This window comes from Corvus brachyrhynchos, unplaced genomic scaffold (genome assembly GCF_000691975.1).
Source record: "Corvus brachyrhynchos isolate BGI_N302 unplaced genomic scaffold, ASM69197v1 scaffold14, whole genome shotgun sequence".
In the NCBI taxonomy this organism is placed as follows: Eukaryota; Metazoa; Chordata; class Aves; order Passeriformes; family Corvidae; genus Corvus; species Corvus brachyrhynchos.
In genome coordinates, this window is record NW_008239110.1 from 21688128 (window position 1) to 21700526 (window position 12399).

Consider the following 12399-nt stretch of genomic DNA (forward strand, 5'->3'; position numbering starts at 1 on the left):
ACTTTTTAGCCTTTTTTTCTCTCTGCCAAGTACACCAATGAGCCATCCTGTAGAACACTGAATAATTTGTGTAAGATATTGGGCCAGAGGTCCCCAAGCCTCTCAGCGCAATCAGCCAACATCAATGACTTTTTCTCATCCATGTAAGCAGCTATTACAACTCAAAGGTAAAAGACTTTTCTTTTAAAAGACTGTAATTATACAGCTTCCAGCAAAGCTGTTGTAGTGAGGACCAATTTAAGTGCAGTGAATGGGGGGGGGAGAAAAGGTACAAAGATAAATAGTGACAGTAGATCACAGCCTGCAACTCTTTAATTTTATATTTATATTTCTTTTCAGCTGAATCCCCATGACAACCATCGTTGACATATTCTGCAAAAATCTATTTCAACTCTATTTGGAAAACCAGTCAAGCTACCCTAAAGACCCACCAGATAGAGACATTTATTCCTGTGTCCCATTCCAGCCAACACTATCCAACATAGCTGAAACAAGCACAAAGAACCAGGAGCATGGATTACATGTGACAATCCTCCCCCACCACCCCTCTTCCTATGTAAGAATACTAATTCCCTCTGGAGTTTCAGTATGAGAATTGAAACTGCTAAAGGGTCAGGCAGGATCACAAACTGTACTATTTAAACACTTTTTCTTCAAGGCAACTGCCTACAGAGAACAGTACTGAAAAAAAAAGGAACCAAACACTAACACAGTGAAGAGCCATTGTCCAAGGAGTGTGGTGTTCTTGAATGCACCCAGAAAGTCTGACTGCTCAGATCCATTTTCTGACATTTCCTGTGTTTTCGCTGCAAAACAACCCTTCTGTGCTTCCTCCTAGTCCAAACAGCTTCCCCTCCCCAGACTGGGAGTGCTTCCATGCTGCAAAGAGAAGTTTACATGCCTCGTGTTTTGCAGAAAGAAGAAGGGTGTGTGGGAACAGGCTCCAGGGCAGCCTACCCAAACCTGCTGAGACCACCAGGCCCTGACCTCAGCTAGCTCATCGAAAATTTATTCAGATTTGCCTGTGTTCTCTAGCTTTCTTTCAGTAAGGAGAATCTTGACTCTTGGGGTGTCTGATTTGCTATTGCTGACCTGTTTATTTTTACTCTTTTGAGTTGTGGCATTCACAAAATATTTTTATGTTAGATTGAAGGAAATATCAGATGCAAATGTCACAACAAGTGTCCTATATCATATACCAAAATCTGCCTCTCCTGAGAGACCTAGAACCAGAGTGGCTTGAAGAAAAATTAAACCAGACTCACAGAAACATCCAGAGCTTCAGAGGCACATGAAGACAAACTTGACCAAGATGATGATATTCAGGTGAGGTAATCTACCCAAATCCAGGATAATGCACATTCCCATACAAATTCCACCCACTCTCTATTTTCTCCATCCCCATTAGAGAAAAGGTCCAGCACCCTGTTGCTATGCTACAGTTGCCGGTGTCTGGTTTTCACACAGCCACAAACAAACCACACTCATTTCTCACAAGAACAGAACTGTTCAAGCAGAGCTACGGGCAACCTGTAGCTTTGACGTCAGCCCCACTCTTTCATCACCACCTTTGGCATCAGCCTCTGTAAAAGGGCTGGTCGCAGGAAGCCTCAGGCACGTGAGAAGCAGGACTCCTGTTTCAACAGGACTTTAGACTGTCATCTTGTACACCACCTTAGGACCAAGGATTAACTTTACTGAAGACAGTGGAAGTGCAGGCAATCCTAATGCCAGGCCAGAGACTTAAATGTCAAGCAAGCAAGTGAATATGTCACTGCTATTTCTCCTTCATCAATCTAGAAGTGAGAATATCTGGGTCTAATTGATCTAACATAGGACTCTGAGCATGCTCTCAAGAATTTAAGAAAGCAGGTCTTAGCAAACCCCACAGTCACTGACATTCTGCAAACGTTGCCTGGATCTATAGTTATATAGAACACTTTAGGCTGCCCAAAGAATCTTTGTGATTTTAACTTAAAATAGTGTGTGAGAGTTGGCAGAAGTTAAAAGCAAAGAGGTATTACCAGCTGGCACGCTTAAAGAACAACTGTGACAGGTGAGAACTCAGGGCTGACACAAGACAACAGTATTTTGAAGCCACATGAGCTCTCCAGGGGAAATTAAATAAGTTGGAGTGAGACTGACACTTATTTTTCAGCCTTGTTCATTTGGGGGCAGCCAGCGGCAGTCAGGAAGTAGGCATGGACTAAAAGGATGACTGCTGTCTAGGAGCACTGGGACCAGCATGATCATGGTTTCTCTGGATCTCAGGAGTGGAATTTAACCTGGCCAAAACAACTGAAAGAAGAGGAGGAATTTGCACCTCTCCCCCATCACCCTTCTCTTCCCAGAGGCAAATTTTTCATAGTCTTGCCTTTTCATTTCCTCCCAGCTTGATTACTCCTCTGGATTACTCCTTTCTGATACTTTCCATGTCTAAAAAGACACCTCAGCCAGCCAGCTCACCTTTCTTAAAATGGCTGGCCGGAAGTATAACTGCAAATACAGATTTATAACAGACAATATTAATAAGGTTTTGCAACGTATTAATGCTGCTGATTAGAATATCTGCCAGGCCATGTCCTTCAAACAGAGATATTGTAAGCATTAGGGAAAAAAGTGCCTTTTAAAACTTTTTTTTATCTAATTTTTCTATTTCTTTGCTTTCTCTTATGCATGTATTTAACTTAGTCTTGAAAGAAATCTATATCAGACTACCACAACATCATAAAACAACAGCCCAAGACTAGCAGAGTTGCTTTCATTTTACCTCAAAAAGAAATAGCTAATATCATCTTGAAGTACCAAAGTTTTTATTCTGATTTTAAAAAAGCAAACAAAAAAAAATCTCTCTCTCTCACATACACACACAAGCAAACAAAAAACCCCACCAAAAACCACTAACACTATACCCACAACTGAAGGGAGAATGTGACATACTCTACATGAGTAAAGCTTTGTTTAGGGTATGAGGATTTTTTTAAATGGCTTAAACTATTTTATTTATTCCCTGAGACTGTTAGCAACATTTTTAATGGGGATTATTGCAATGGAAATAAACAAGTGGAAACAGCCCAGATTGCCTTTGATTTTTTTTTAAATGCTCTAAGAATTAATAAGGGTTCCTTTAATCTTTCATCCTTTGCTGTGCCTGGGACATGCTGATTTCCAGAGCAGCTAATTTGCATTTAGAGAACCTCATGTCCATCCACAATTCAACACTGAAGCTGCTGACTTTCAACCTATGTTTTTGCTGGCATACCCTAATTCTCTTCACACCCTAATTCTGGGCTCTGTCACGCCATCATTTGAATGTGTTAAGAGCTTTTTAGAGGTAGCAGTGCCAGACAGCAAAGTGAACAGAATAATTATATCTGAATCTTCCTAGGATGGGCAAGACACCCTCTCTGCCCAATCAAACAAGCCCAGAGTAAAGCCAGCTGCCCTCTACCATTTGAAAGGAAAAAAGAAAAGAAAGAAAGAAAGAAAGAAAGAAAAAAAAATAATAAGAAAAAAAAAGGAAAAAAATTAAATAGGAAAAAAAAAGAAAATTATTGAAAACAAAAGAAAAAGAAACCAAGCAGACAAATAAAAAGAATAATCTCAGTGTGGAAAGGGATGGAAAAAGAAACAGGAGAGACATTTCTGAAAATTAAATTAATAAGAAATGAAGAAACATTCCTGTTTTGAGTTTTTATAGCAAGTGTTTGCAAATTGCCTATACCCAGGAAAATATTTCTCAAATTCAAGTGCCACCAGAGCCTTCAAAGAGCAGCTCATTACAGGGCAAAACAGACAGCAAGTTAACATTTCACAAGTACTTGCTGAACTAGAAAACACATTGTTTTCTGCATATTTCACATTCACATAGACACTTCCCAGATCACAAGAAGTGCCAGGACTGAGAAATAAACCCAGTTATTTGTACTCCTCCGGGGTGCACCTAAATTGTGACCCCAGCTTCCCTCCCTTCTCTCAGCAGATGCTGTTTGTCTGGCACCCAGAGCTGGATGTACGCTGTACTCACCAGCTGACTGCTGTACCAATACAGTGATGACTCCTTTAGCACACACCAGAACTTTTTCCATTTGTTGCCAATGAAAGCTCCTTTTTCCTTCTTTTTGTAGAGCCATCCTTGACAATCAGCTTGCCCCAGCTCTTTGCACGATATCCTCCGTCGGCTCATTATAAAGAACCCTGTGCCATTAAAAATAAGTGTTGTGCTTGCTTAAAAGTGCAGTTCCAGGAAAGATGTTGCTGCCAATTAAAGATATCATCCTTACTGAGGAATCTCAGCAAGTCACCCAAGCATAGCTTAAAATATACTTAGAAGTCACTCAGTTTTATAATGGCTGTGACAGTAACACACATTCATTTGAAAGGCATGCTGATGTTCAGGAATAAAACAGTAAACTGTAGATAATGCAGATAGTAATTAATGCTAAGATAACCATAAACGAGTTTTTGCAAATTAAAAATACAGCCTTTGATCCTTTTAAGAGAAGCACGCATATATTTTCCCTCACACAGCTGCACTGAAAAGAATACATCTATTTAAGTCAGCTAGAGAAAACTATTATGCCAAGTACATGAAAACCACTAGTGTGTTCATCTGTGCAGGCAGCTGATTCTACCTCACTGATTTCCAGCTTTGATTCAATTAACATACCACAAGGATTTAGTCCAAAGGAACAGCCCGTTGTCATTTTTCTCAGAATCAGTGTAAGAATCAGTGGAGATAAAAAGCAGCTTTTCACCAGCTGAGTAGCAGTACAAAATCCTCACCCTCCCAAGAATAAGACATACTAAGCAAACAACAAAAGAGGAATCCAGGAGAGAAAAGAAAAAACAATCTCTCATTACCTTGACTTTTCTTTTTTGCCTTCTGACGCAAAGGAACCTGTAAGAAATGCAGGAAGGAAAGAAAAGAGGAAATTTCAGATTGTGTTGCAACATTTGTGTAGAAAGGGGAGGGGGAAGCTAGAGAAGGACGTGTGGTGATGCTGGTGGTATATGCAGGATGGAAACGCATAACCCACTCACTGCTGAAGGGACGTGAGCAGCTGAAGCAAAAAACGTGTTAATTAAAATTGATGTATATCTAGTTGAGCAAGAGCAAATGCAACTCTATTACATGTGTCTACCTACTAGTGCTTCCTGTTTCACATCCACAGGCAGCTTCTACTTTGCTGTGTTTGCCTGAATTGTTATCTGTGTTTTGAAGTTAAAAATTAAAAGTTAAAACTCCAGCATTTCAATGCTTCATTACACTCCACAAGGGGGATTTACAAACATGGAGAGATTAAAATACATGCCAGGTGACTGATAATTATTTAGCTCATTCTATGAAATCTTGAAAAAGAAAAAAAAAATTGGTCTTCACCTTTGCCTTTTTTTATTTAATGCAGAACATGTATTTTTCCCTATGAAAGTGTTTCATAATATTTCTTAAGAAAAAAAATCACACAAAATATATGGACATTTTAGTCACTGCAAAAATAACACAATTGAATTTATTTACGCATTTGCAGTCTGCATATTTCATCCCGCATAAACACATAGAAAATGAAACTAAAAGAGAAGACCAACAAACAACAAAAAAGCAGGTAATGGAAAATGGAAGGTATTCCTTTTGGAGTCAATTCTCCCCAGACAGGCTGGTTGGTTGTGTGACTGCAGACAAAGTACTTGACTTCTCTTTGCCTCAACCTTTCCTTCTCTAGTGTGGGAACTAAGGTATTCACCTTTTTCTATTTTTAGGAAAGGTTTGAAGCTGCCAGATGACAAATGCTGGATAAAGTGACGTATGATTTAATATGCTGGCCACAATGTTGCTATGCAAAGCCAGTAGCTACCTGATCCACTGCAGAGCTACGCTAAGAACATCCCTAATGTAGCCCCTCTGCCTCACCAGCCAGCTTCTTGGGGAAACAAAACCCCACTTCACATTTCTCTTGAAAAATTTGATAGCTCTTCTCACAGGCAAACTGAAGGTGAGTAAAGCTAGATCGTCTGCAAACAATGATAGAAGAGACCACTGTCACCAGTATTTACAAGAGCTACAACTTTTTGAAGCAGGGATCTCTGCAGCGTGTATCACAGAGCACAGAACCATGGATCGCAGCCCTGTGCTTATCTGGTGCCTATTTGACATGACCTGAACAACACTCCTGTGGGAGGCTTTACAAGGCATGAATAATCCCAGACTCCTGCTTAATCACTGAGTATTCTTTTTCCCTTTTTCCCTTATTTTTTTTTTTTAATTCTACCACTCTCTCTCTCACACTATTCTCCATGACAACACACAAAGAAAAGCAATAAGAAAACACATCAGCTGTACTAGAGGCTCTGCTATTTCCCCATCCTATATAGGCCACCCTTCATGTCTTCATTCAGGAGAAAGTATTGCCCTATTTAGGACACATGGAAATAATAAATGGCCTCAGGGAATCAATGGGTCACACAAACTAGTTACTTTCCTTTAGAGCTATCCAAAATGCTATTAAGAAAAACAAATACGAATCAGGTCTCCTGGCCCAAAAAACTGTGTAGCAAAGCAACATCACATCTTTGCCATGATACTATATTGGGGTCATTTCATCTCTAACTGATGCCTTTCCCTGGTCTTAAAATCAAGAGGCAAACATGGTTAAAGGGAAAAAGGGATTTTACCTTGGTATTTATTTTAAGGATCTTTAGGTGCACCATGTCTAGGTTGAATGCACCTCAATGCATACTCCCAAAAGATCTGGTATGACATTATAGGTCTTACTAATTAGCATATCTATCAAAAATTCCCCAATGAGAGACTCCAATGAGCCCCCCTCCCCAAGGAGCCTTCCCCTGGATGGTTCTATCTTGGTTTACAGAATGTGTTCTGGAGAGGACCTTGGGGTCTGGGGCACACTGATCCCTATATACAAAGCTTCTAAAATGTTTAGTCTCTCAGCTTAACAAACAAGTCCAAGAATGTAGGCAAAAAGCACTAAAGAATACAGAAGTTGTAAAAAGGTATAAGAGGGGTTTAAAAGAAAAGGCAAAAAATCATCATGGCATCATAACCAACATAAAATCATACAACAAGAAGAGCAATACTGAGACAGGATGTGGCTCTTTCTACACAACTGAGGAGGAAGTAATCTTTCCACTAACCTTGTTGACGATCTAAAGCAAAATAACATGGTCTATTGCTCATCTGTCAAGGAAGAGTTAATACCCATATTATGTAAGTCATCTGTTGGGGCCCACTTTATTATCAGACTGAGGCAAAAACTGATTACCAAGTAAGAGCTTGGGCTAGCTAAAAAAATTTATAACTTTACGTGTATTAATCTGTGGCAATGATGGTATCCTGCTGCAAGCTGATAGGGGTCATGAACCTACCCTCTTTTCTTCATATATTGTGGGAGGAGTTGGGAAATTGATGGTGGAAGGAAGAGCAGTTTCCCCACCCAGCACTGTATTTAGTTTTCCTGGATAAAATTAGTGGTAAATCTCTAACAAAATAACTGCTGAATGACATTTTTTAAATTAAGATACATTTCTTGTTATCTTTCCAAGGATCCCTGAAAACTGAGGTAAATTTTCAACAAATTAGTACTAAGCCTGGAATTCTGCATTTTTCGTTGTGTTTTAGTGCTGTTCAGAAACCCAGCTTCATCCTGTAAAAAAATATGTGTTCTGCTCCGTGCAAGAGAAAGCTCTAATCCCCAACTGCAGCAATAAAATCTGGCATGATTCACAAAATTGCCTTCTCAAATTTTGTTGATCTATAAACAAATAAAAAAACCCCCTCTTTCTCCAAAGCACAATGTTTGGAGTCAGATAGATATTCTATGAAATAAACAAACAGTTTTCAGTAAAACTGTTTTTCTCTCAAACCAAGAGAAACCCTATATTTAAATGAATCTACCACAAAATTCATAAATGCCTCACCAGCACAGTTTGGATTCAATTTTCCATGTGAATACAACACATTAGCAAGTCTCCAGTGGCAAACCTTTACTCAAGAAGTAAATTAAAGTTTCCGTCACTGAAAACTCTTTTATAAAAGTCAATAATCTTTTATTGCAGTGAACCTGGGTGAGCGTTGATTAAGAGATGCTTTAAAGTTTCACTCTTATAGAGATTCTTACCTGTGCAGAATAAAGAGAAAACTGTGGAAGGCAGAGTTGTTACCAATAAAACCAGGGGTATAACAGCAGATTCAGAGGTGAATGTACTGTAACTAGCAGACATAGTCACTGGAACAATCTGAAACTAAACCAAATGTCATGATTTTGCTTCTGACAATGGTGGATGTTTTCCTATCATTTTCAGTTTCCTGATGGAAAGTGATTTATTTCATTATCACAGGTTCAACTGAAAAACAAACCAAGAATGACAGATGTATTTCTATCTCTTCTTGTTACCAGGGAAGATCTGAGAGCAATAGTTCCGAGAAAGCTCTTTGATAACTGCAAAACACACACTTTTGTGCAAGACTGGAAATAGAGAGTAGGTTTCAATTGTTTTGGTATGCTTTGGTTTGCTAAGGACTGAACAGGAAGGGATAGTGATCCTGCAGAACAACACAGACTTCAAACTTGCTATCCATTACTCCTTCACTTGGCAAACACACCATGAATGAGTTGCAAAGGATTCTGTTCAGCTGTGCACTGTTCACAGCCACTTCTGTGCCAGGCAGACTCCAGTGATGAACAAAAACATATGAGAGAAGCAACAAGTTTAGCAGAGACTTCTGTCAATTTAGATGTCCTATTTTTCCACAGAATCACAGTATGATTAAGATTGAAGGGACTTCAAGAGGTCATCTAAGTCCACTCCTCACCTGCAACTGGTTTTCCAGGACCATTTCAGATAGCTTTTGCATTTCACCAAGCACAGAGACTCCACAGAGTCTCTCTCTGGGCAACCTGTGACAGTACCCCGTCATCCTCACAGTAAAAAAGATTTTCTGATGTTCAGAGGGAACCTCCTGTGTTTAAGTTTGTGCCCATCACTTCTAGTCCTGTCATTGGGCACCACTAAAAAGAATCATAGAATCATTAAGGTTGGAAAAGACCTGTAAGATCATAAAGTCCAACCGTCAACTTAGCACCACCACCATGTTCACCATTAAACCATATCCTCTTCTTTGCATCCCCCCTTCAGGTATTTAAACATATTGGTAAGAGCCCCCCTGAGCCAGTTCTCCAAGTTAAACCATCCCAGTTCACTGAGTCTTTCCTCATATCTTAGATGTACAGTCCCTTAATTACTCTTCTGGCCCTCCATCAGGCCTCTTCAGTATGTCATGTGTCTCTTATATTGAGAATCATTCCAGGGGTGGCCTCAGCAGCACTGAATAAATTATGACCTCCCTTGACCTGCTCTCAATACTTTGTCTAATGCAGCCAAAGATACCATTTACCTTCTGTGCCGCATAGGCACGTTGCTGGCTCATGATGTCCACCAAGACTCCCAGGTCCTTCTCTGCAAAGCTACTTTCCAGCTCTATGGCCCCCAGCATACACTGGTTTCCCCTGGTGGTACCACTTGTTCTCAAATGGAATAACAACAGGGGATAGAAGTCGGAAGGCTGGACAGGCTTTGGCAGTCTCTGCACAGCATCCTGTATCCTGGCCCCTCCCAGGCAGAAAACATCTCTAGATGGTTGGACAGGCCTACAGATGGGTCCTCTGTCCCTCACAACAGGGAGTCACCCACTGCAGGGTCTCACAATTTCTTCCTGGTAGACCTGCATGGTTTACAGTTGAGTGAACTAGGTCTTTGCTAGGGCACACATCTGGCTCCTCTTCAACTATGGGGACAGTCAGCCTGTTCTTAGATGAGGCAAGAGCTTCCTCTTGATACAAGAAGTCATCAGCTTCCATCCTTCCAATTCTCCAGAGGTTTTGCTTACTTTGATAGTGGGAGTAGACACTGCCTGCTTCTCCTCTGCAGATGGGGACTGATGGTCTTCAAGTGTTGTGTCTCAGAGAAGACCCCATCTCTCTCTCTTTCACTTTCTCTGATGCTGCACAGTCTGCACTCTTCCTTCCAAATCTCCTCCACTTGCCAGCACAGCTCCTTCAAGACTTCCTGCAGGGCCAAGAGACATCTCCCTTGGCCTCAGGGAGAGGTCCCTGACACCCCCTGAAGTCTGGGACTTGAAGGGCTGCAGACACTCTGTGTGGAAGCCTCTGCCTTAGCAGGGACAGCTGCTTCTGCACTTTCTGGGGAAACTGCCCTCTTACCACCGTGTAAGTGGTAAGCAGTAAGACTGTTACAGCCCCACTGTTTCAAGGGAGGCCCCTTATTTCATTCCTTCACACCCTGCTGCACAAACTGATGGCTCTGTTGGCTGCAGTCAGGGTAGGAGCCTCCCAAACACTGGTTAAAGGGCTCTTCTCCCTTCCTAATCAGAGGGAGCTGTGTCAAAGGCTCCAGGTGTCCTGGGTCAGGGGCAGCCTGCAAATTACCCAGGAATAAAAAATGGGGTGAAATAGGTATATGAGGCTGTTTCAGGGCCATTGGGCTAATATGAAAAAACAGTCTTCATGTCTCATGAAATTTGACTCAAAATGCATGAGTGAGAAGGCACCAAAGGCAGCTGTGATCAACAGTCATATTTTAGAGAGCTGTATTTTCTTTAATCTTCTTAAGGGTTAGACAGATGTGTGGCTAAGAAAACCCTTTGCTAAGCTCATGTGTCTTATGTTACAGTTTTCTCATCCATTGAGAGGTAGGACTTGGGAGTGAGGGCACCCCTGGCACTAGGCACATGCAGTAGACTTCATTCTATCCTTAGAGCAGAATTGGGACAGCCTCACCACTTGGGCTGGCCCATAAGAAAGATCTTGTTTGGATACTGATGCTGTTCACACGTGCAATTCTTTTATGCTGTTCATGGTCTTCTATGACTGCAAGGGTACAATCCCTACATATGACCTCTTCAGATGATCAATAACTCTGGCATAACTTCAGTTATACTTACGAGAATATTGCCATCAGCTTCCATGAATGGTTTCAAGGCTTAGTGGAAAGGCTGTAAAAAGAGAAAGTTTTGTGTACTTAAGCTCTGTATTATGCTTTCATTTAACATAAATCTTGGCAGTACAGTAAAAAAATGCTTTAAAACATTTTGTCCTTCTAACTCTACCCTCCGAGTTCTTCCAGCCCCTAAAAAAAAAAAACCTTTTCCAAAGACAATCCTATGTTATGTGAACTGATTTTACTCTTTTAGAAATCAACAAGCAGTAAGTAATATTAACTCAAAACTATCCAAGCTTATTTTTATGAAATAAACAGAATAAAGCTCATGGGTGTGGCCAGAGGTTTGCTTTTTTCTTGGTTGTGATGGGTTTTAGAGTTGGGTGGGACTGGGGGTTTTGGGGGTTTTTTGAGGAAATGCAGAGAGAATAAATAAACAAAACTGGGAGTGGATTATTTTTGTTCAATTTTGTCTTTACTCTGGAAGAAATCTGGAGGATTTGGCTTTCTTCTTTAGTTGAGTAATTCCCAGCATTTTCTGGGATTAAAACTTAGGTAACCTTCTAGTTCTCCTGAATGGGATGAAACCTCATACTGGACTACTTGTTTTATCATGGATTGAAATTTTCCTTTCTGGAGACCAAAATCTGCACAGTCCAACAGCAGACACTAGATTCTATTTTCCACAGACACACCAGGTTAGTAGGTATCCATTTAGGTGGCAGACCAGGTGATTTCATTTGGTTAAAACAAGCACTTGCCAGCTCCCTGGATGATTTTCCTTTGAGTGGTAGAATGGGCAGATGATGAGTTGGTGCAGTGTATAAGACAAATGAAAACATACCAGTGTTTTGGTGCCAGCAAAGTTCCTATAAAACTCACCCCTCTGCATGTGAAAGAATCATTGAGGAAGATGGGAGAGGATGCAAGACTCTGCTGAAGCAAGCAAGAAAGGATTTCCAGAAATAGAGCCACACTTCAGAAGAATTTCTAACTAGAACTTTTTCCTGTTACTAGAACCAGTTATTTAAGATATGTGCCACTCCTCATACATAATATTTGCCTTAGTTTGAAAATAAAATCTTAAAAAAGAAAATAAAAACCCACCTACTGGCTTCCAGCAATTTCAAACCAAAAATAGAAAGGCAAACAAATACGTATTTTTCTGGCTCCCAGCTGTTTCTGTTCAAAAGTAGAAAGAAGCACTTTCTATAAGTAGCTCAAGTTGGAGTAATATCATGATGAGGAGAGATGTTATGGCCAATAATTTCAAGGATGTTTAGAAATCATAGCTAGTACAAACAAGCAGAGGAAACACCTTGAGTTATACAAGCAAATTAACTTTGAGCCTCAAATACAGAGCAAGCAAGAAAGGGAACAACAGACCATATCACAGTAATTATTGTGACGTGGCCTTTTTCCTGT

General features: G+C 40.5%; 1 protein-coding gene across 7 annotated transcripts in view; it reads right to left on the reverse strand.

The window, feature by feature from the left end:
- The window catches only part of IPCEF1 (interaction protein for cytohesin exchange factors 1), an 84216-nt gene that overhangs the window by 36801 nt on the left and 35016 nt on the right, over positions 1-12399 (reverse strand). For 4 of the 7 annotated variants that reach the window (XM_017739503.1, XM_017739501.1, XM_017739504.1 and 1 more), the window contains exons 2-4: positions 10979-11029; positions 4864-4900; positions 4028-4197 (exon numbers count right to left, since the gene is read on the reverse strand). In XM_017739503.1, the coding sequence (XP_017594992.1) occupies positions 4028-4197; positions 4864-4900; positions 10979-11002 (231 nt within the window). In that variant the 5' untranslated portion in view covers positions 11003-11029. Of the gene's footprint in view, positions 1-4027; positions 4198-4669; positions 4823-4863; positions 5047-10978; positions 11030-12399 lie in introns of those variants that run through there. The other 3 variants (XM_017739500.1, XM_017739498.1, XM_017739505.1) reach the window with 2 other exon arrangements.